Source organism: Oryctolagus cuniculus, chromosome 21 (assembly GCF_051225735.1).
Source record: "Oryctolagus cuniculus isolate XC-2025 breed Fujian yellow rabbit chromosome 21, ASM5122573v1, whole genome shotgun sequence".
Taxonomy (NCBI): domain Eukaryota; kingdom Metazoa; phylum Chordata; class Mammalia; order Lagomorpha; family Leporidae; genus Oryctolagus; species Oryctolagus cuniculus.
In genome coordinates, this window is record NC_142887.1 from 31312106 (window position 1) to 31333066 (window position 20961).

The 20961-nt window shown below is 54.6% G+C and overlaps 1 protein-coding gene across 15 annotated transcripts in view; it reads right to left on the minus strand.

Moving 5' to 3' along the window:
- Positions 1-20961, minus strand: part of CABIN1 (calcineurin binding protein 1) — a 135896-nt gene that overhangs the window by 64145 nt on the left and 50790 nt on the right. For 9 of the 15 annotated variants that reach the window (XM_089322961.1, XM_051837087.3, XM_051837084.3 and 6 more), the window contains 6 exons: positions 19973-20179; positions 19613-19758; positions 16004-16265; positions 10056-10316; positions 7187-7338; positions 4388-4566 (listed from right to left, as the gene is read on the minus strand). In XM_089322961.1, the coding sequence (XP_089179087.1) occupies positions 4388-4566; positions 7187-7338; positions 10056-10316; positions 16004-16265; positions 19613-19758; positions 19973-20179 (1207 nt within the window). Of the gene's footprint in view, positions 1-4387; positions 4567-7186; positions 7339-8832; positions 8972-10055; positions 10317-16003; positions 16266-19612; positions 19759-19972; positions 20180-20961 lie in introns of those variants that run through there. The other 6 variants (XM_089322960.1, XM_051837088.3, XR_016227058.1 and 3 more) reach the window with 4 other exon arrangements.

The window sequence follows — 20961 nt, forward strand, 5'->3', positions numbered from 1 at the left end:
GGAGACTGGCCAGCAGCAGAAGCAAAGCACATCCAACATGCACCGTCCAAATCACAGGACCAGCAGGGTGGAGGTGCTCCTGGGCACAGGGGAAGCAGGGAGCCGGACTGAGGGCTGAACACGCGGCCTGCTGTTCCCTGAAGCGAGCCGTGACAGGTGCAAGCACACAGACAAAGCCTGGAGGACAGAGTGTGGTCAGGGTTAGGGGCAGCACGGGCAATATTGGTGGAGGCAGCGTGGGGCACGCGGGCGAGGATGAGCACAGATGGCACACGACACACACGGCGACAGCATGGTGGTGAGGATGGATGGCTGTGAGAGGGCCTCCAGGAAGGTCCACACACGACAACCCAGTGCCCAAGGCACCTCGGCGGCACCTCGGCAGCTCTGTCCGTACCGTCAACGGGGCCGGCAACATGGACACCAGCCTGAGGCTCCCTCTCTTGTTCTCCTCCAGCCTCCTCAGCAAACACCAACACCTCCCTCAAGTCCTGCTAAGGCCTCGTTCCTCAGAAAGGCCTCCTGCCCAACAGGCGGCCAGCTCAGTGCCCTCTGGGATGGGCGAACTTCACCTTTGCAGTGCTGACTTCGGCTGCACCTCAGCCCTCAGCTGCAGAACTGACTCACTGGCACCTGCCCCCCTTACTAAGACCTGTCTCAGGCTCTTTGGCTGCCCTGTGCAGCTGGCACGGCACCAACAGGACACAGGCTCATCAAAGAAACTGACAGAAGGCCTATCCCCAGGTTGCCCACAGGGCAAGACCTCTGACCTCTAAGGCCCTTTCTGGCTCTGGCATTCTGAGGTCACCTGGAGCATGACAGGTAGGCAGTGAGGGTCTCAGTCAATCCACAGAGCCATACAGGCATATTCCCAAAGGCCGGGTGAACCAAGCCAGGCCAAAGACCAAACTGTTCCCTAACGGCCCTGCTCCCAGGGCCCTCAGTGGAGGGAAGTGCATACAGATGTGGTTTCTCTCTGCCAGGATGGCCAGGCCCGGGACCTTCCTAGCATTAGCCTCACCCCTGGCCTGTGTGGAAGGAGACTCATGCCCCTCTCTCAGCTTTGCCACAACTGGTGGGCAGCCCTGGGCGAGTGTTCAGCTTCCTCCCAGGGAGGCAAGGACAAGAGCAAGCCTGCGGGCTGCTGTGAAGACGGAGATGTGTTACTGCCCTGTAGGCCCTTGCCCCGAGCTGAGCACAGAGCCAAGTACCCAGCACTATTTGGTGGAGTCTAACTGCTCACATGCACACGTGCACACACACACATATATGCCCTCACATACGCCACACACCAACACTGGGGGGGAGGGCAGAGATTTTGTTCAAAAAGGCTGTGTGCTGTTTGCACCTGCATAAAAATGAGTTGGGAGCCCCTTGACCGTGACAACATGCTTCTCCCATCCCTTTTGTTTCTGCTCAGGAAGCGTCCACAGTACAGATGGCAGCACTGAGGATAACCTTCAAGAGACAGATGGAGGGAGAAGCTGGTGAGGTGGGAGGAAGCCACGCAGGGCTGCCAGCAGCAGCAGCCCAGGACTTGGCTCGTTCTGTCTCTCAGCTTGGCCAGCCCCCTCCTCAGGTCAGCCGTGAGCACCCTCCTGGCTGCCCTGCTAAGGCTGGCTTTGACACCTGGCTGCAGTGGCGTCTCAGAGTAAGCTGAGGGGCCAACTCTAGGGCTTTTCATCAGAGTGGTGGGAGGGCTGCAGGAAGCTTCCAGCCTTGGTGTGGGTGGCACGAAGCTAGTGAGAGAAGTTCAGAGAGTAAACCTGGGTCCTGAAGCAGCTATTTCCAAATGTCAAGTTTTATTTCAAAATTATCTTGCACCCAATCAGAATTGGCTCCACTGCCTTTCTGATTTTGACACAATGGCAGGCATATTAAAGTGGAGAGGGAACCTCATCCTAACCATCACTCCTGTTTAACACTGATGGAGGAAATAGCCCCATTCTACAGGTGAGAAAACTGACACTCAGAGAAGTGAAGGCCCTCGACAAGATTGCTAAGCATATAAGCAATGGAACCAGGACTGGAACTCCGATCCCTGTGACTCCAAGGTCCACCCTGCCCTGGTCTCCCTGCCTGGCTAGAGTGAGGGGTCCCTGAACCTTTCCACGCCTGTTTTTCCTCAGCTACACCACAGCTAGAGGCACTGGGCACCCTCCCTGTGATGGGAGGGCTTGGCTGTGGCCTCCTGTGAGCACCAATGCCCATGTCCTCCCACAGGAGACCTGCAGCTGGTCTCAGAAGAGCTGAGTGGAGTGTGAGCCACAGATTCCTCTCCCAGGCCTAGGTGGGAAGCAGGAGCAGACGTGGGCAGTGTGGCACTGGTGGCCATCAACAAATCCTCTGGCACAACAATCTGTGGCTTTTGCCAGGAGCTGGGCCCCCTCACTCGGCACCAGTGCAGCTGCGAAGGGGCTGCATCGGCACTCTACAACGCAACTATCTCCGGGCCCCACGTTTTCCTGCCGTAGCCACTGCTCTCTCTCAGAGGTGAGGAGGCTGAGGGTCTGAAAACACCGGGCAGCCAGGCCGAGCAGAGCAGATAGCATGGCCAGGGTTGGGCTTCACTGTGCCCCAGGGCTAGGACTGGGTGGGGGGTGCCACAGGATGCCAAAGGCTCCACATCACTGACAAGGATACTCGGAAAACTTTTTTAAACAAGTATTTTAAAAAGTTCAAAGACTGAAATTATATTTAAGTTGATGTCTATGGTTCCTTCTGCAAACGTGCAGAACAAAGAGGGATTCTGTCAATACCCAGACTCCGTCATGCATGGCAGCCACCCCGTAAGCACTCTGCAGTGGCCCCCTAGCTTTAAGCACATTCTTGGGCCAGCACAGGACAGCTGGGCAGCTGGTGTCAGGTGGTGTCACTCCCAGAGGAGGCGTGCCCAGCCTTGCGGGCTGACGGCCAAGCCCACTGGCATCTGCGGGCCAAGCTCAGCAAGAGCCCGCAGGGCTGGGGGGGACAAGCACACAGACAACTGTGAAAGGCAGTCCTCTCCCCTGCAAACTCCAGCACGGTGCTGAGTCTTAACAGGAAGTACCCAGCAGAAACAAATCCCCAGAGAAGGGATTTACTGCCAACGTGTTTCCTCAGTGTTCTCACATTGGAACGTGGTGACTTGCCGTTTAATCTGAGCTAACTAAGGAGGGGGCCATGACCTTCCTTAGGCAATGTCAGGTGGCATCATCACCTGAGGGCAGGGGGTGGTGCCACTAGCAGGACTGGGGGTTAGGACTCCAAGCTGTGGTCAGGAGTGACGGAGACACAACAGCACACACACTCAGACCTTCAGCCCCTCTCACCACACACTCTGCAGACAAAAACCAAACCAAGGTGGGGATGCTGTAACCTCTGCGCAATCAGGGCATCACCAAACCCCGCCCCCAGAGGACTGACATGCCCTTCACCAGTTTGTCTCTAAAGCTGCTCTCAACCCCTGCCCCTCGGCTCTCCCGGAACTTGGGCACTGGAGCCAAGGTAACATGGCCCCCCGGTACCTTGTAGCCAGCCGAGTGCTGGGTCCCCACTTCAAGGCTACCATCAAGCCGCAGAGGGCCCATTCCCTCTCCGAGGAGCCACTCTGTAAGGGCCACACAGCAGGAGGCACAGCCCTGGGGCAATCCCACCCAGCCGGGGGCATCCTATCACCCTGGGACAAGCCGAGTGAAGCCTGTCTCCCCTGCGGCCCAGATGAGATGAGTGACACGTGAGTGAGGCTCAGCTGTCTTCCAGCACTGTCACTGCCTTCCCAGGCTCCACTTCAGTGCCCCTCTAGTCCACCACTTGGCTCCCCCCAGCAAGCACCTTGTCACCAGCTTATCACTGTGGAGAGGAAAACATGAGGAACTCAAGCTACAGGCCAGCATGCAAGCCTCCTACGGTTAGTAAGGAATGTGGTAGAACGGTCGCCACCTGCCCCATCCCACATGGAACAGCCTTGCACGTGGTCCCAGGTGATTCCATCAACAATTTGGATTCCCAGGGTGACAGGTTTAGCACTAGTCACAGACTTCCCATGACCACCAGGAGCACAGGACCACACCAATGTGCTGAGAACAGCAAGCAGCAAAGCCGACTGCACAGGCCACTTCACACCAGCAGCCCCATTGTGGCGGGTGGGGAAATGCAGGCTCAAAGCAGCAAGGCCCCTGGCTGCCAGGTGGGCAGGCTGGCAGGTGGCGACCCTGTGCGTGTCTTTGGAAGCACAAGAATCACCGTGAGTCCATGAGGTTAATGAACAGCCGCAACATTGCCCGTGTCACCCCAGACCCAGCACCCCCCCTCACCAAAACAAAGCGACAAAACAAGGTCGCACGAGCACCCGCCCCATGATTGGCGTGCCGCCCTAGGCTGGCAGTAGGGAGAACAGGGACTGTACCGTCCGGCGTCGCCTGCTGGTGGGGTTTTTTACATTTGACGTAATCGTGGTCAATCGGAGTGGCTGTGTAAGGTGGGGATGTCAGACCTGGGCCAGAGGAGGAGGGGAGGGAGGCTCCGGGGCCCGGCAGTGTCCCAGCTGAAGAGTGGGAGTCCTCGTCCACCAGGCAGGCTTTCTCCCTGTGGGGACAGAGGGTTGAGGCGCATGTCAGAGTCTCCACCTCATGCTGACATGGTGTGTGTTGATGAGGGTGAACCCTTCCCAGGGCCTACTGCCCGCATGCACCTTGAGCAATCCTGGCCCCATCTGGCAGGTGTTACAGAATCCTGGGAGGAACAGGTCTCACAGCACCCACACGGGCACTAGTCCCTAGCTGGATGCTACCCAATCTTCCTGGTTTTTCAGGTGTTTGGGGGTCCTGGGTCCCGAGGAGGCTGAAGCAGGGAGCTGATGAGCCTTTCCTCAGAAGTACTCCAGCACTCTCCACGCCAAGCCAGGGCCCTTGTGGGTGACGGTCTGACTGGGCTGACCCCTGGCAGGTGGGTGGGTTTACTGCAGGCTCATACATATGCAAGGATATCTGCTGCAACACGGCTAAGCAAACAAATCAGAAACAGCTCACGTGGGGCTGGCACTGTGGCATAGTGGGCTAAGCTGCCACTTGCAACGATGGTGTCCAATATCGAAGTGCTGGACAGCTGACCCAACTTCCTGTTAATGCACCTGGGAAAGCAGCAAATGAAGGTACATGGGCCCCTGCCACCCATGTGTGGGCCTTGGATGAAGTTTCAAGTTCCTAGCTTTGGCCTGGCCCAGTCCTGGCTGTTGTGGCCCCCGTGAACCAGCAGATGGAAGATCTCTTTCTCCCACTCACAAATCATAAATAACTAAATAAATAGAAAGTAGGGAGGGAGGGAAGAGGGAGGTCTAAATGCCCCCAAGAATGGTTACGTTATATCCACACTGTGGAATCAGAAGTAGCCAATAGAAAGAATGGGTGAACAGGGTATCATCTCCATGGGATGTGTCCCAGACCCACTGTTTCAGGAAAAAGCAAACTCTATAACAACACCTTTGGTAGTTCATTCTTACAAAGTAAAAGATAAAGCCAGTGTCGTGACATACCAGGTAAGGCCGCTGCCTGTGACGCCAGCATCCCACAATCCCATGTGTGCGCTGATTCAAGTCTTGTCTGCTCTACTTCCTATCTGGCTCCTGACTAACACATCTGGGAAAGCAGCATAAGACGACCCAAGTACTTGGGCCCCTGCCACCCATGTGGGGGACCCAGATGGAGTTCCTGGCTTTGGCCTGTCCCAGACTCAGCCGTTGCAGCCATTTGAGGAATGAACTCCAAACATGGATGGAAGATCTCTAACTCTTTCAAATTAATAAATCAATCTTTAAAAATAAATAAATAAAAGAAATCCTACAATGGTATGTGTGCACATAAGTGTGTGTAAATGCATAGAAAACAATTTCAGAAATCAAACTGTGAATCATGGTTAACTTTGGAAGAGAGAGGTTTATACTATTTTAGTCTCTATATTTACATACTGCCTGAATTTCCTTTTCTTCTGGTTTTAAAGATTTATTTATTTATTTTAAAGGCAGTGAGAGATAGGGGGGGGGGGGGGGAGGTCTTGCATCTGCTGCTTCACTCCTCAAATGATGCAACAGCCAAAGCTAGGACAGGCTGAAGCCAGGAGCCTGGAGTTCCACTGAGGTCTCCCACATGGATGGCAGGGGCCCAAGTACTTAGGTCATCTGCTTCTGCTTTACCAGGCATATTACCAGGGAGCTGGACTGGAAACAGAACAGCCAGGATTCCACCCAGTGCTCACAGGGGATGCTGGAGTCCCAGGCAGTGCCATAATGCCAGCGCCTGCCTGAGTTTTCTGTAAGTAGAATACATTCGTGTGTTATTCGTAGATCTCAATATTATAAAAGACAGACTTAGGATCAATGGAAGACAACTTCATTGTCCCACAGGTAAAAATGCAAATCTGTGACTCCTGAGTACAACGAGCCACACCCTGACCTGCTGTTAGCGTGCCATCTGTCCCACACACTGAGGGGTACGACCCAGGCAAAGCTGGGCACCACCTGCCAGCAGCAAACATCACCTAGACTGGTTGTGAGCAGGTGGCCTTTGGGGACAGAGCCTGGGGGCAGGTCTCACTGACAGTTGGCTAAGAGGGCACAGTGCCCAGCCAGGCAGGGGCCCCAAAGATGAGGTCAGCTGAGCCAAAGCTTCAGGAGGCAATTGCCAGAGTGAAAGAAGCCTGGGCTGCAAAGTGACTAACGTCCAGAGGCAGGCCTGGGGTCAGTGCCAGGCCCAGAGTGGAGCGTAGCAGGGCCCCAGCCTCCCCATGCTCTCTGGCACCACAGGAGCCCATGCTGCCACTGTTTCTTGGGAGAATGGGCGGCAGACCAGGCCTCAGAGGTCCCCACCTTGGGAGAGGCCCTGGAGAAGAAGCAAGGGGTAGGAGTCCACTGAGTAAAACCTGGTTTGCCCCAGTGCTGTGCCCAGAATAGAGCCAGGCCCCAGGGGAGACCAAGGGAAGACATCAGCTTCTGTCCAGGACTCCCTGGGGTGGGGATTGTGGGGTGGGGTGGGGGTGGAGAGCAGCTTTAGATGTCACCACAGGGTGAGGGACTGGGGCCTGCACCTTTACCTTCTCCTTCCCAGATTCAACAGAGGGCACCTCAACCCAGCACCTGGGGCTTCCCAGAGGGTCTCAGCCTCCAGGAGTCCCTCCGAACACCACACTGCAGTCAGCAGGGACTGCCACTCACTTTTCCGAAGCTTTGGGGGTGTTCTTCTCCTCGCCCCTGGCAAAGGGTCCTTCTGCAGCCTCCTTCATAAAGGTGACCAGGACCTCCGCACCAACCCCAGAGTCAGGCTTCCCCAGGAGCTTCAGGATGGAAGCGTGCAGCCGGAAGTACACCTAGGACACAGATTGTTCCACATGCCAGTCAGCAAGGCTGGAAACAATGCCCTGACTGAGGCAACAGGCCATCACTCACTGCCTGTTTCGTTAGCTTTTAAGCCAGCCAACCTATAACTAATTCAAAACCAGCTCTAAAATGGACAGCCTAACTATTTATTTACCCAGGAACCCAGGCCTGTGGTGGTGAGGGACAGAGCACTGTTCATGGGGCACCACCTCCTGGCATGGCGCCCCGCCCTCTCAGTACCCCTCTCCTGTCACCCATAGAAAGCAAGCTCCACCCCCCTCCCTTGTCTCCCACTGCACTGTGGGCGGTTGCAAGTGAGGACTAGGTCGGCTTTCTGACTGTGACCCAGCCCCCGGGCAGCACCAGGCGCCCCTCGGAACCTCTGCCCGGAGGGTACGGGGTGGGTGAGCAGGCAGCATGCGGCACTGGTTGGGCCCCGTGCTTTCCTCTATTTCCTTGAGTCCTCACCACATCTCAAATGGGTCAAGTGAGTTGCCCCATGGCCAGGAAAGCCCAGGGCGAGGCTAAACCCCGTCTGTCCTGTCTCCTGTCCTCTACTGCCCCCAAGCAAATGCTACACCACACGTAGACACCTCGGCAGGTGACTTGGCCTGACCTTCCTGCCCAAGTGTGGGTCTGATGTGGTTTCCAGCTGTGGTGCAGGCTCACAATGGAGGGCAAGGTGGGAGCCATAGGGCTAAGAACTGCCAGCACTGCAGGCTCTGTCTAGCCGGCCTCCTCTCAGCCGAAGTGGTTTGCCCCCAGGTGGGATGCCTGCTGGTCCAGGTCCACTCTCAGTGGGCATCCAGGACAGTGGGGGCTTACACCCAGAGCCCTTCCACCTTTAGCCTACTCACGGGCCTCAGAAACAGTGGCAGAGCAACTCCCTTTTCAGGTGAAGGAAACTGCCTGAGGCACCTACATACACCCAGGTGGCCCAGGTGGAGCAGGGCAGTGTTCAACTGGCAAACTTCATGAGTGGCAGCTGTGGTATTCTGAACGAAGTTGCCAGAGCAGAGAATTCACACCAGGGTAAGGTTAAGTTCTTCAGAGAAATGTCAGTTTCAAAGCAAGATACATGCATGAACGCACCCACTGACTCCAAGTCACGTGGCTACGTTGGCTGCATGGAGTGGGGTACCCTGAAACGAACTGTGCCTGCCTGCTCTCCTTTCAGTCAGCTGACCATTAACCAGGCAGTAGTAGAGACCAAAACTTCAAGGAAAAGAAGCCGTGGCGGGAACAGAGTCCACATCATCTTGAGGGCTGCAGCACTGTACATGGCATGCAGGGCCGGTGCTGTCCAGAGGGGCCAAGTGGGAGGCGTGGGCTCAGTAGGATCTGGCTCAACTTTCTAGTCCTCCTGCTGGTGACCCCGGGCAGTCACGCCTCTTCTCTGGGCCCCAGGCTTCTCCTCGAAGCTGGGTGCCTCCAAGGCCCACAGCCCTGAATGGACAGCAGGAAAGCACTGAGACAGGGCGGACCTGTGAGAGCTAGCAGCCAAGCTGCTGCGGGATGTGTTCCCCAGGAAACCGCACTTCCACACTTCACTACGAACCCCAGGGCTACGGCCCCACACAGCCACTGCGAGCCACTCCGTGTGAACCATCTCAACAGGCAAATCTGTAAAAATGAGATATTTTTGTTTGCTCCCAAGATTCACAAATATTAAAAAGAGGCACGGTTGAGGGAAAACACATGCTCATCAATCAGTGCAACGAGATGTCATTGGTTAAAATGGGAAGCAACCCCACAATTCACAATTCCACCTTTGAACTTTAAAGCCCTGGGAAACACTCAGTGCTCACAGGAAGTGCGGGACATGCAATGTGCAGGCCCTGGCACGGCAAGAAGTGAGGAGGCTGCTAAGCCCACCAGGAGAAGGTGCTGTGCTAATAACCAAATGCCCAACCAGACAGCAGGGCAGGAGCACAGGCAGGGAAGCTCTCCACGCCTTCCACTACACTGTGTCCAGTGATAAGGCAGGCTGCAAAGTGGTAAGGAAGCGTTACCACCTAGCTATACAGTAAGAGCAGAGACCCGGATGTACTCCAGGGGCTGTCAGCCAGTACTGGGGGAGGCACTAGGATCACTGGGACTCCCATGTTTTATACAATCTTGAACTGTTTGAATCTCTTTAAAACACACACACACACACACAAAACCAAACATGCTAATATTATAATCAGAAAAAAAAATATGTAGAGGCAGAAAAAGGTTCAGCAAGCAATGAGTTCTGCTCAAATGCCAGGGCAGACGAGACCAGCAGAGGACTGGACACACAGCCTAAGAGAGGTTGAAGCTAAAGTACTCAGGGCCCTGGGAAGCTGAGTCCTGGACCAAAGCAAGCACGTCCAGGTTCCTACCCAAGTCCTCAATTCGTGGTCTCCAAAATGCCTCCGTCAGTCACGCCCTAGGCACTGGGGGAGGGGTGTGTGTGTGCTGCACTGCCCTGCCATCAAGGCCAAGCTCTCAGAACCTGTGTGTGCTCATGAAGAGATTTTCTTCTGAGCAAAAAGAACAAAATGCTCTCCCAGAGAAGATGGCAAGCATCCCTTAGAAAAACAGAGGAAAGGCTGTTTAATTTAAATGCACACAAATCTGCTGACCATGGAGAAACCCCAGGAGGTTCCTGGAGAGTCACTGGTGCCTCAGAGACCAGCGCACACCTGCCCTGCCTCCCCACCCTGGGCCAGAATGACATCACCTCCAGGGCCTCCATGGCCAGCTCCGGCGGGTTGTGGTAGTGGATCTTCTTGGGGTAGCGGGCTGCTTCCTCATGCAGGTAGTGGCTGGCCTGCCGGTAGTGCAGCAGGTACACCGCGGGTGGCTGCTGCTGCTTCTCGGCCACCTTGCCCAGCATGTAGTGGATGAGCCACTCCTCCTCATCGCCGTCGCCCTCGCAGCGTGCTGCTGATGTGAAACAGTGCCTGGCAGTCTCCAGCATGCTGTCACGCCGGCCCTCCATCTGCAAAGACACCACCAGCCCAGTCGGCCTCAGGTGCGAGGCCTGAAGCTGCCCAGGGATCGCTTTCTCAGCCTGCTGACAGGACCACAAACCTACATTCCTCTCACAACCACAGGAGCCAGAACCGCTGCCTCTGCTCCACAGCTGGTGACGCTCAGAGGAGTGCAAAGGCCTGGGGGATTTCTCAAAAGCACACACCCAGTGAGGCACAGGGCTGGCCTTAAACTTGGGTCACTTTACGTTAATTCCACGATTCTATCCTCTACCTTTCCCTGCAGCTCAGGACACAATTCATGAGTTTACAGAAAAGCACCTAGGGACCCTCTCTAAGGATCCCAACTGGGATCCGTGCGGCTGCAGGAAGGGGACCTGCGCCTGCAGTGGGAAAGAGGAGGACCGAGGCCAGGGGCGGTCTGAGCAGTGGGGACTTAAAGCATCCCTTCTGGGGTGTGCCTCCAAGTGCGCAGTGAGTGCCCTGCCCTCTCGTCCTCTCAGTAGGCTGAGTGAGCAGGGCTGGCGAGGACGTGCACCCAGCAGCAGCACCTAGCTCCACAGGGGATGCACCTCTGAGGTTCAACAGGATTCCCCCTCCCTCCATACCCATAAAGAAGGACACGGAGGGGCTGGTACTGGGGTGTAGAAGGTGAAGCTGACATCCCATATGGGTGCTGGTTCAAGCCCCGGCTGCTCCACTTCCCATCCGGCTCCCTGCTAATGGGCCTGGGAAAGCAGCAGAAGATGGCCCAAATCTTTGGGTCCCTGCCACCCACATGGGAGACCCGGAAGCAGTTCTGGGCTCCTGGCTTCGGCCTGGCCCAGTCTCAGCCATTGCAGCCATTTGGGGAGTGAACCAGAGGATGAAGATCGATCTTGGGACCAGCGCTGTGACGGCATCCCATATGGGTGCCGGTTTGAGTCCTGGCTGCTCCACTTCCAATCCAGCTCCCTGCTATGGCCTGGAAAAGCAGCAGAAGATGGCCCAACTCCTTGGGCCCCTGCACCCACTTGGGAGACCTGGAAGAAGCTCCTGGCTACTGGCTTCAGATTGGCACAGCTCCGGTGGCTGCGGCCAATTGGGGAGTGAACCAGCGGATGGAAGACTCCCTCTGCCCCCCGCCTCTCCTCTCTTTATGTAACTCTGACTTCCAAATAAATAAATAAAATCTCTCTCTCTGCTTCTCCTTTCTCTGTATCTCTGCCTTTCAAATAAATAAATAAATAAATCTTAAAAAAAAAAAAGGACACTGAGTATACATATAGGGGCAGATTGCTGGGCCCCATCTAAGACCCTCGGATTTGGGGTCTGCACTCACAGCACGTGCCTCCAGCCTCCTGCTCACCCTTGGAAGGACAGAAACAGGTAGGACAGAGGGTCAGCTTCTAAGAGACTTTCCAACTTGGAGAGGGATGACAGCAGTTCCATCCACAGGAATCAAACCTGGTAGAGCTCACCAACACGGTGCTGTGTGCGAAAGGAAGAACAGCACACACAGTGCGGCAGTGTTTAGGCTGAACCACAAAGCCAACAGCTAAATCATGGCTTTGCTCTGCAAGTGCAGAAAGTGCAGTCTAAGTGGGAGTCCCTCTGAGGCAGGGCCAAGGGGAGAGCAGCCTGAGGGATTTTTACTATACCCTTAATACTGTAATTGTTGTAAAGAAGAGTGTGCCCCTTGGATAACTGAAATGTCATTAACATTTTGTTTATTCATTTTTTTTTTTTTATTTTGAGAGAGAGAGAGAGATTTATCCACTGGTTACTCTCTAACTGCCTGCAATAGCCAGGGCTGGGCCAGGCCAAAGCCAGCAAAAAACTCCATCCAGGATGGCAGAGACCCAACTACTTGGGCCGTCATCTACTGCCTCTCAGGGCACACACTGGCAGGAAGCTGGCATTAGGAGGAAAATCAGGACCTGAACCCAATCACTACACTAAATGTCTGCCCCTTACTTTTAAATTATTTTTATTGATTTATTTAAGAGACAGAGAATTCCCAACATCCCTGAAGAATCATTTTTTTTTAAAGATTTATTTTATTTATTTGATAGACAGAGTTACAGAGAGAGGCAGAGACACAGAGAAAGGTCTTCCATCCACTGGTTCACTCCTCAGATGGTCGCAAGGCTAGAGCTGTGCCGATCCGAAGCCAGGAGCCAGGAGCTTCCTCTGGGTCTCCCACATGGGTGCAGGGGCCCAAGGACCTGGGCCATCTTCCACTGCTTTCCCAGGCCATAGCATAGAGCTGGATTGGAAGAGGAGCAGCTGGGACTAGAACCAGTGCCCATATGGGATGCCAGAGTTCCAGGCCAGGGCTTTAACCCGCTGTGCCACAACACCGGCCCCTGAAGAATCATTTTTAAATGAAGCAGTTTTCAGGCGAGGGCCATGTAGGCACATCTCTTCTCTGTTCTTTCAGGGCTTGGCACCTGCCTTTTGTCAGCAGTGACCACTCCCTCCACTTCTTTTTTTTTTTTTTTTGACAGGCAGCGTGGACAGTGAGAGAGAGAGACAGAGAGAAAGGTCTTCCTTTGCCATTGGTTCACCTTCCAATGGCCGCCGCGGCCGGCACGTTGCAGCCAGTGCACCGCGCTGATCCGATGGCAGGAGCCAGGTACTTATCCTGGTATCCCATGGGGTGCAGGGCCCAAGTACTTGGGCCATCTTCCACTGCACTCCCTGGCCACAGTAGAGAGCTGGCGGGACAGAATTCAGCGCCCCGACCGGGACTAGAACCCGGTGTGCCGGCGCTGCAAGGCGGAGGATTAGCTTAGTGAGCCGTGGTGTTGGCCCTTTTTTAATTAATTAATTTATTTATTTATTTGACAGGTAGAGTTACAGACAATGAGAGAGAGAGACAGAGAGAGAGGTCTTCCCTCTGTTGGTTCACCCCCCACATGGCCGCTACAGCTGGCGCTGCGCCCATCCGAAGTCAGGAGCCTCTTCCTGGTCTCCCCTGCGGGTGCAGGCACCCAAGCACCTGGGCCATCTTCCACTGCCTTCTCAGGCCACAGCAGAGAGCTGGACTGGAAGAGGAGCAACCGGGACTAGAACCCGGCACCCACATGGGATGCCGAGGCCGCAGGCGGAGGATTAACCAAGTGAGCCACAGCGCCAGCCCCTCCACTTTTGACACTGGTGTCACTGCCTGTCCCCACTCTAGAAATCGAATGCACAGTTTCTGACTGTGGGTCCCTGACAAGCCTTGTGACAAGCCTCCCATCCACTCAAAAGGTTCTCTTGCCCAGCCAGGTGCCAGCATGCTCACTGACCTACAGGGTTCATGAAATTTGGGCTCTGAGGAAGGAAAAACCTTGGGGCCAAGGTGCAGAAACCTTGAGCCTGGAACTCTGAGATCACCCTCTTGGGCTCAGAGCTCACAGGAAGAAGGCAAGGCCACTGCAGCAGACTTTGGAACAGCCCACGGTGAGGCACAGTCATGCCTCCTGCTTGTCCGCATCAAGTGTGAGCGACACGCAGATTGTGAAACGTGCTGAGACAGAGTTCAGTCTTCTTACGGTTTTATCAAAAGACATCCCACAGCACACCGATGCCTAGCAGGGCCTCACGGGAAAAGCCTCAGAGGAGCCCAGGGCAGTGAATGCAAGGAAGGCTTCCAGAATCACTCCACGGCGACCACCACAGTGTGAAATGGTTATGGTTTGGGCTCGCCACTCACTTGGCATCGCTTTTTGTCAGCAGTGAACAGGGCCTTTGCCATTCGCATTTTCATCAATGTGTCAATTTCATCACTTTTTTTTCTTTTAGTCAGTCTCCACTGATTTTCAGATCTAGTCTGCTAGGATAATGAGCACAGCACTGGGGGAATCCAGGGCAAGAGGATACAGCCCTGGAGTATTTTTGTAAATTCATGCTGCGAGAATGTCATCAGAAGCGGCCATGGTGGAGCACCAGGTTACGGCTGCCACTTGTGATGCCCGCGTCCCGCATCGGCGTGTTGGTTCATGTCCCAGCTACTCCATGCCGCTGCTCCAGCCTCCTGCTGATGCAGCTGGGAGGCAGCAGATAATGGCTCAAGTACTCGGGTCCCTGCCCCCCATGTGGGAAACCCAAGTAGAGTTCTTGGCTCCCGGCTTCAGCCTGGCCTAGCCCTGGCTGTTGTGGGCATTTGAGGAGTGAACCAGTGGATGGATGATCTCTGTCTCTTCCTCTCTGCCATTGTATCTTTCAAATAAACGAATGAATCTTTTAAAAAGTCCTATCATTTTATCATAAATCGGTCAGTGGGGCCAGCTTGTGGTGGGGCAGGTTAAGCCGCTGCTGGCGATGACTGCATCCTATACTGGAGTACTGTTTCAGGTCTCAGCAACTCTGCTTCCCGTCCAGTAAGTGATGGCTCAAGGACTTGGGCGCCTGACACCTACGGGGGCGGCTCAGGTGCAGTTTCAGGCTTTCAACTTCAGCCTGGTCCAGCCCTGGGCATTTGAGGAGCAAATCAGCAGATAGAAAATCTTTCTCTCTCTGTTGGCCTTTTAAGCAGATGAAAAATTAAAAAAAAAAAAAACAAAAACAAAAACAAAAAAAACTGTTGGAAAATTAAATTCTCCAAGAACCCTCAAGAACCAACCAAACTTCAACATTCTTTGTTTGAGGAACTGGACATCAAAGTCCTAGCAATAAGAGATTTAGGAGTTATTTTGATTACTCTTAATGTTCTTTGAGATGTATCAATTACACATATTACTCACTATTTACACAATAGTTTAGTCTCGCCTTAAGTAGATTCACTTACAACCACTTCCCAGTGCTGCCCATCCTCAAACAGCAGCCGCTCTCTTACGTGTGTGTTGGTGAACAGGGATGTCACCATCTTGTAAAAGCAGCTATCTCTGGGCGTGACGCTTTTGAACATTGTTGCAGTTTTTACACTAAGCACACATCACTTTTAATCAGAAAAAAGCAGCAAAGAACTGTTACCTCTGAGCAGGACAGGGCTTCCCACTACTTAGCTCTATGCTAGGAGGTGGGAGGCATCACGAGCCCAAGGAAGAATGCAGGGGCTCCGTATCCTTGCTCTCCAGGGCCCTGGGGGCAGAGAAGTCCTGGGCACGATGATCAATACCTACCCAGAGAGGCTCTCAGAGGACAACAGCTGCATGACTGTGGTACGAGTGTCATGTAGTCCTCTCAACACCCAGACCCTGACAACAACGCCATCATCATGCAGATGATTGCCCCTCCAGCCATCCCCCTGCTGCACTGGCCTACCACAGATCTGCATGGCTCCCCTAGCTCTGTCTCCAGGAGTCAAACATGCCATGCTCAACAGAGACCTTGGGCCAGACCCAGCTTCCTGCACAGGGGAACGCCCACCAAACAGGGCTTCAAAAACCCCCAGAAGACTTTTTATAAAGACCCAAGTTTCTTTGAGGGAAGAGGGAAGAGGTGAACACCGTTCACCGCCTCTCGACTACCTTAAAATGGATGGCTGACCAGTCAGCACACAATAACCTGGCCCTGACCTTCCCTGCACTGGACCAAGTGTGCAAGGACCAGGGACCAAGCCATCACTGACTGCGGTACAGCTTGAGTCTCATCGGGGGAATCGTTTGTGAGCCCCCAGCAGGGGTGTGAGGACAGGAACAAAGAACAGACAGGAAAGAGCTAGGCTGAGCTGAGGGCACTGCAGTGACACAGGAGGATGGCAGGCCCCTCCCAGCACCCTCCTCACCTGCTGCACGAGCTCAGGGGGCAGCTCGGCTCGCCACTGCTTCAGCTGGCGAGAGGCAAATGAGTGCAAGGCGTAGGACATGGTGCCGTACTCAATCCACAGGGACAGGTTGGAGCTATCGATCTCCAGGGCCCGCCGGAAGCAGTTCAGGACAGGCGTGGCGTGCTTCCAGATGGGCCCGTCGCTCTTCAGCTCATTGGAGTTCAGCTTGTCCTGAATGCGGCTGGCCCGAGCCAAGGCCATGCCTGCCCAGGAATCGAACCTGTCGTGAGACAAAAAGCATCAGCAAAACCCATCACTGCTCTGACAGCACAACACAACAGCTTGGCGGGCAGGCAGACACCAGGGAACTCAGCTGCCATTACCAGGTCAAAGCCCGGCTCTGTCATTCACTAATGCCATCACCATCATCAGCCACGTCTCTCAGCTGTGGCACAGGGCTAAGAAGACCTGCCTCATGGAGGGGAGCTATAGGGCACTACAAGACAGCACCCCACAGCACTCAGTAACCACTCTAACAGATGGGCTCTTGGTCTCTGCTTCCTGGCAGAGAGGCTTACCCATTGAACAGCTCTGGTGGAAAGTACAGGGGGCTGGGGCTGGTGCTGTGGCATAGTGGGTAAAACTGCCACCTGCAGTGCTGGCATCCCATATGGGTGCCGGTGTGAGTATGGGCTGCTCCACTTCCAAAACAGCTCTCTGCTATGGCCTGGGAAAGCAGTAGAAGATGGCCCAAGTCCTTGGGTCCCTGCATCCATATGGGACCCAGAAGGAGCTCCTGGCTCCTGGCTTCGGATCAGCCCAGTGCCGGCCACTGCAGGATTTGGAGAGTGAGCCAGCAGATGGAAGACTTTCTTTCTCTGTGCCTCTATAACTCCACCTTTCAAATAAATAAATAAATCTCAAAAAAAAAAAAAAAAAAAAAGTACAAGGGGTCCCCTGCAAGGTGTTGTAGCAGAAGTGACAGAGAGACCCTTGGCAGGTATCACCTTCCCTCCTCCTGCACGAGCACAGCCTGCCGTCATCACTCACCCACCAAAAGCATGGGCAACCAGGACCTCTGCCACCCAGCCTCTACCCTGCTCTCCCTCTGGGACCTTGAGCAGCCTCCACCCCTTCCCACTCCATCCCCAGTAGTAGAATGAGGAGCAAGGGGACTTACATGATGGCTGAGTCCCTAACATTCTGAAAGCAACTGAAACAAAGTGAAGGTGAGAACAGAAATCTCCCTGAGACAGGGGATGGCTACAGAAAACCAAGACCAAGACGAGCTCTGGGCATCTGAGCATCCTGAGTGCCAAGAACAGAAAAGGCAGTAAGCGAAACAACAGAGGCACCTCCCACAGGCTGAGGATCCTTAACCACTGCCCCAGTGACTGAACTGGCTGAGTGGCTTCCTGAACCACTGACAGCATCTCAGCTGCGGCAGGGGCAGAGGAAACGGGTGAAGCTCGTGTGGCTTTCATCACGTTCCAGTACCCGAAGGTGCGAACGAAGAAGCAGGCAAGAGCCGGAAAGGCTTTAGTGACAGTGTGACAGCAAAGAGAAGGGCTTTTCCCCCACTTGAGGGGCCTGAGGACCCCTGGAGTCACCGTGTGTTCCCTGGCTCCGCGCAGGTCCCCTGGAGGAGGGGACATGGGGTGGTGGCCAACTCCCTTCAGATGATGGGACCCTGTGCAGAGCCCACTGCTCCTCACATGGAGGAGCTCCCGCTGCTCACATCACAGCAGTGCCCAACAGAAGCCACTGAGTCTCCTGTCGCAAACGTAAAATAACCACACATACAAACACCTCATCACAACTCAGCCTGCTCATCCAGGTGTCGCCTAGAGCCATCTCCTGATGTGAGCCCCTGATTCTAGCAGAGCAGACACGCCCCACACTCTACAGGGACGCTGAGGGAACGAGGCCTGCTGACAACACGAATTCAGATGCAACAGGAGTCCGGGGCCACGCAGCAGGCTCAGGCTAGTTTCCTTGGCCGTGGGGATGAGTGATACTAGGCCCCACTCCTACTTCCCCCACCCCAAATGCTGCTCTGCAAGATTCCCGGCCCACATGGGCCACTTCCGGCTCAGGGACTGCCAAAGGAATGGCTAACAGGGAAGACGAATGCTGTCCCCGGCATACTCAGGACATGGGTTCCCCACAGCAACTCCAACACCACAGTCAGACATCCCATCCACCTGGCTATCTGCACCCAGCCGGCTCAGATTTAAGGACAAAACCAGTATCCAAACTTCCAGGTTAGCAGCACAGCTAGACCTCTATCTCCCCTGGCATTTGTCTATAAAAGCCAGAAGGAAAGCAGCAAGGTCTCAAACCCAGCATAGAGCCACCAAGTCCCCGGCCTGGCCCAGGGGCCCGTCCTCATAGGAGAGTCCTCTTCTTGGCAGGGCTGCCTAGTGGATGGGGCTCATGGGCTGTCTCTCTCCTAACAAGTAGGCACACAAGTTGGGAAGTGGCCTGGTTAAGCTGTCATGACCCTCATTCCGTCGACTGAAGGCTGGCAGGTGACAGGTGCCTGGACAGGTGGGTTGGATACAGGGAAGCGAGCAGCGGTGCAGAGAAGGTAACTCCCACATGTTGCACCTGCAGCCAGCCTGAAAGCAGGTCTGTGCCGCCACACTGGTCCACAGTGACCCCTGGCACATGCTCCCTCCCTGCAGGGAACGACAGGCTGGAGAACAGGGGGCCTGTGACAGCCTCTCCCGCAAGGTAGAAAAGTCTTAAAAACTGCCTCCTGCACTCAGACCCCAGCCCCTCTGCCCTAGGACAAATGGAGCCCAACAGGTGGAGTGTTCTGGCTCCCCCTGAAAGAGGGTAGTTCAAGGATGAGCTCTTCCAGAAAGGCTGCCTGTAGGTGCTAGTCTAGGCTTCAGATGCAGTGCAGCCAGAGAGAGTGGCCTTGTCTTGACCATGATCGAGGCTCACCTCCTAAGTAAGGCATCCATGAGAAAAGATTCCCGCTAATCAAGGGCTCCAGATACTTCCTGAGTACAGCAGGGTCCCTCTGGGCTCCCAGACCAACCACTACATTTTAAGAGAGCGCCAAGCAGGGCCCCATGGGAAGAAAGCACGAGCCTCACATTCAACGGGCCCTCCTACAGGCACCATCCTGACAATCACTACTGCCAACACTGCTCTGTCTGGACAGGCAACGGAACTCCTGGCTTGAATTTTCTATTACTCCCCACCTTAGAGAGTAACCCTAATTAAAGATCCTGCGGTGGAAGTAGCCGGAGCACACATCGGCCAGCTGCCTAGGGCCTGGGGCAGGAAAGGAAGCAGCACCAAGCCAGCAGGAGAGAGCCAGGCAGTGCCTCCTTGCCCCACAGACCAGAGCCCAGATGGACACCTGGTGCTTCCTCTGACCCCAGCACCCTCTCACATAGGTCTTTGGGAAAAAGCCTTCTCTCCTGCTACCATTTTTCCTTAAGAACCTACTTTCCTTAGAGCTGCAAAGTGCTAAATCACCTTCTCACTCCTTTCTGCTCAGTCTCTCTGCTTGGGGCAGGGGAACTCCAAACAGGCCCACTGCAGAGCTAGCTAAGCTAGAGTCCCCTCAGCCCCCCTACAGCCAGCCTGGCCCACACGCGCCTCACCCACCTGTTGGGGCAGATGCAAATGTCGTGCATGTAGAACTTGATGGCCTTGGACTGCTCCTTGTTTTTGAAATGATAGTCAGCCAGGAGGTAGTAGAGCTCATTCACCACTGGAGGGGAGGGGTCAGCCCCTTCTGGGAGGCAGGGCACCTGGCAGATGAGAGAACAAGCATTAGTGGGGGGTAGCGGGAGAGCCAAGGACTCCCATGTGGCCAGGAAAGCCTAGATGTCTGGTTGACTTCCAGCTTCTCCCGGCCCTGTTGTATGGTGCAGAGTAAGAAGGGCACGAGGGTGGCAGTGCCAGAGGGGGAGGATGGCACCACCTACGCTGTCACCACCCCCAGCCCCATCCCTGAGAGCCCACCTCAGATGAGGTCCCTTCAATGTAGGCGGAGACTGCGTCCATGCTCAGTGCCGGCCTCTCCGTGCGGGGCACAATGGTGGCAATTCTCTTCAAGAGGTTGGCCAAGTCAGCAGACACAGTGCTGGTCTTGTAACTGTCAAACTCAGGAAGGGTCTTGGGCTTAAAATACTCAAACATAAACAGAGCATCCTCCCATATAAGATCCACCTTAAGAAAAGACAGAAGGCAGATTGACAGCACATTCAGGGTAAAGGGAAAAGGAAACATTTTCTCTACAGAAATCAACCATATCAGTGTAAATGGAATCACAGCAGACTGGAGAGCCTAAAACACGTCCCCATTATACTGAAAATCTGTGTGCTGGTGTATGCATTTAGCCCCTGGGTTCAGCATCTGGCTGCAGCCCCTGACTCCAGCTTCTTGCTCATGCAGACCCCACAAGGCAGAGATGACTCAAGTAACTGGGTTGGTATCACCCACATGGGAGACCTGGATTGAGTTTTCAACTTGAGTTTAGCCCAGCCCAGCCAGCCCAGCCTGTTGTAGGCATTTGGGGAGTAATTAGCAGATGGGAGCACTCTTGTATGCACACCTGCTCTCTCAAATTAAAACAATCAAAGGAAAAAGCATACTTTCTATAACCCTTAAGGCTGAATGTCTAAAGAGCTAAGCCTGGTAATACTGGAAACTGAGGGCTGCTCCCTGTAAGCCGACACTACTGAGCTGAACTGTGGCGAGGCCCTATGGCTGGCCACTGGCCCCTTCCATGCCTCAGCTGCCTACTAGGCCACTTGGCTGACAAATATCGAGCAGGTGCTGAATCTAAGCCAGGATGGTTTTAGGTACCAAAGCCAGAGCACAGGCCCTGTCCTAGGTGCTTACACTGAAAAGGGCAGCGAATATTTGGTCTGTGGGCCATGGAAGGCCCACAAAGTCCTTTGGTCTGGCCCTGTCAAGGCAACCACAGGCTGGACTTGAAATTCAATAAA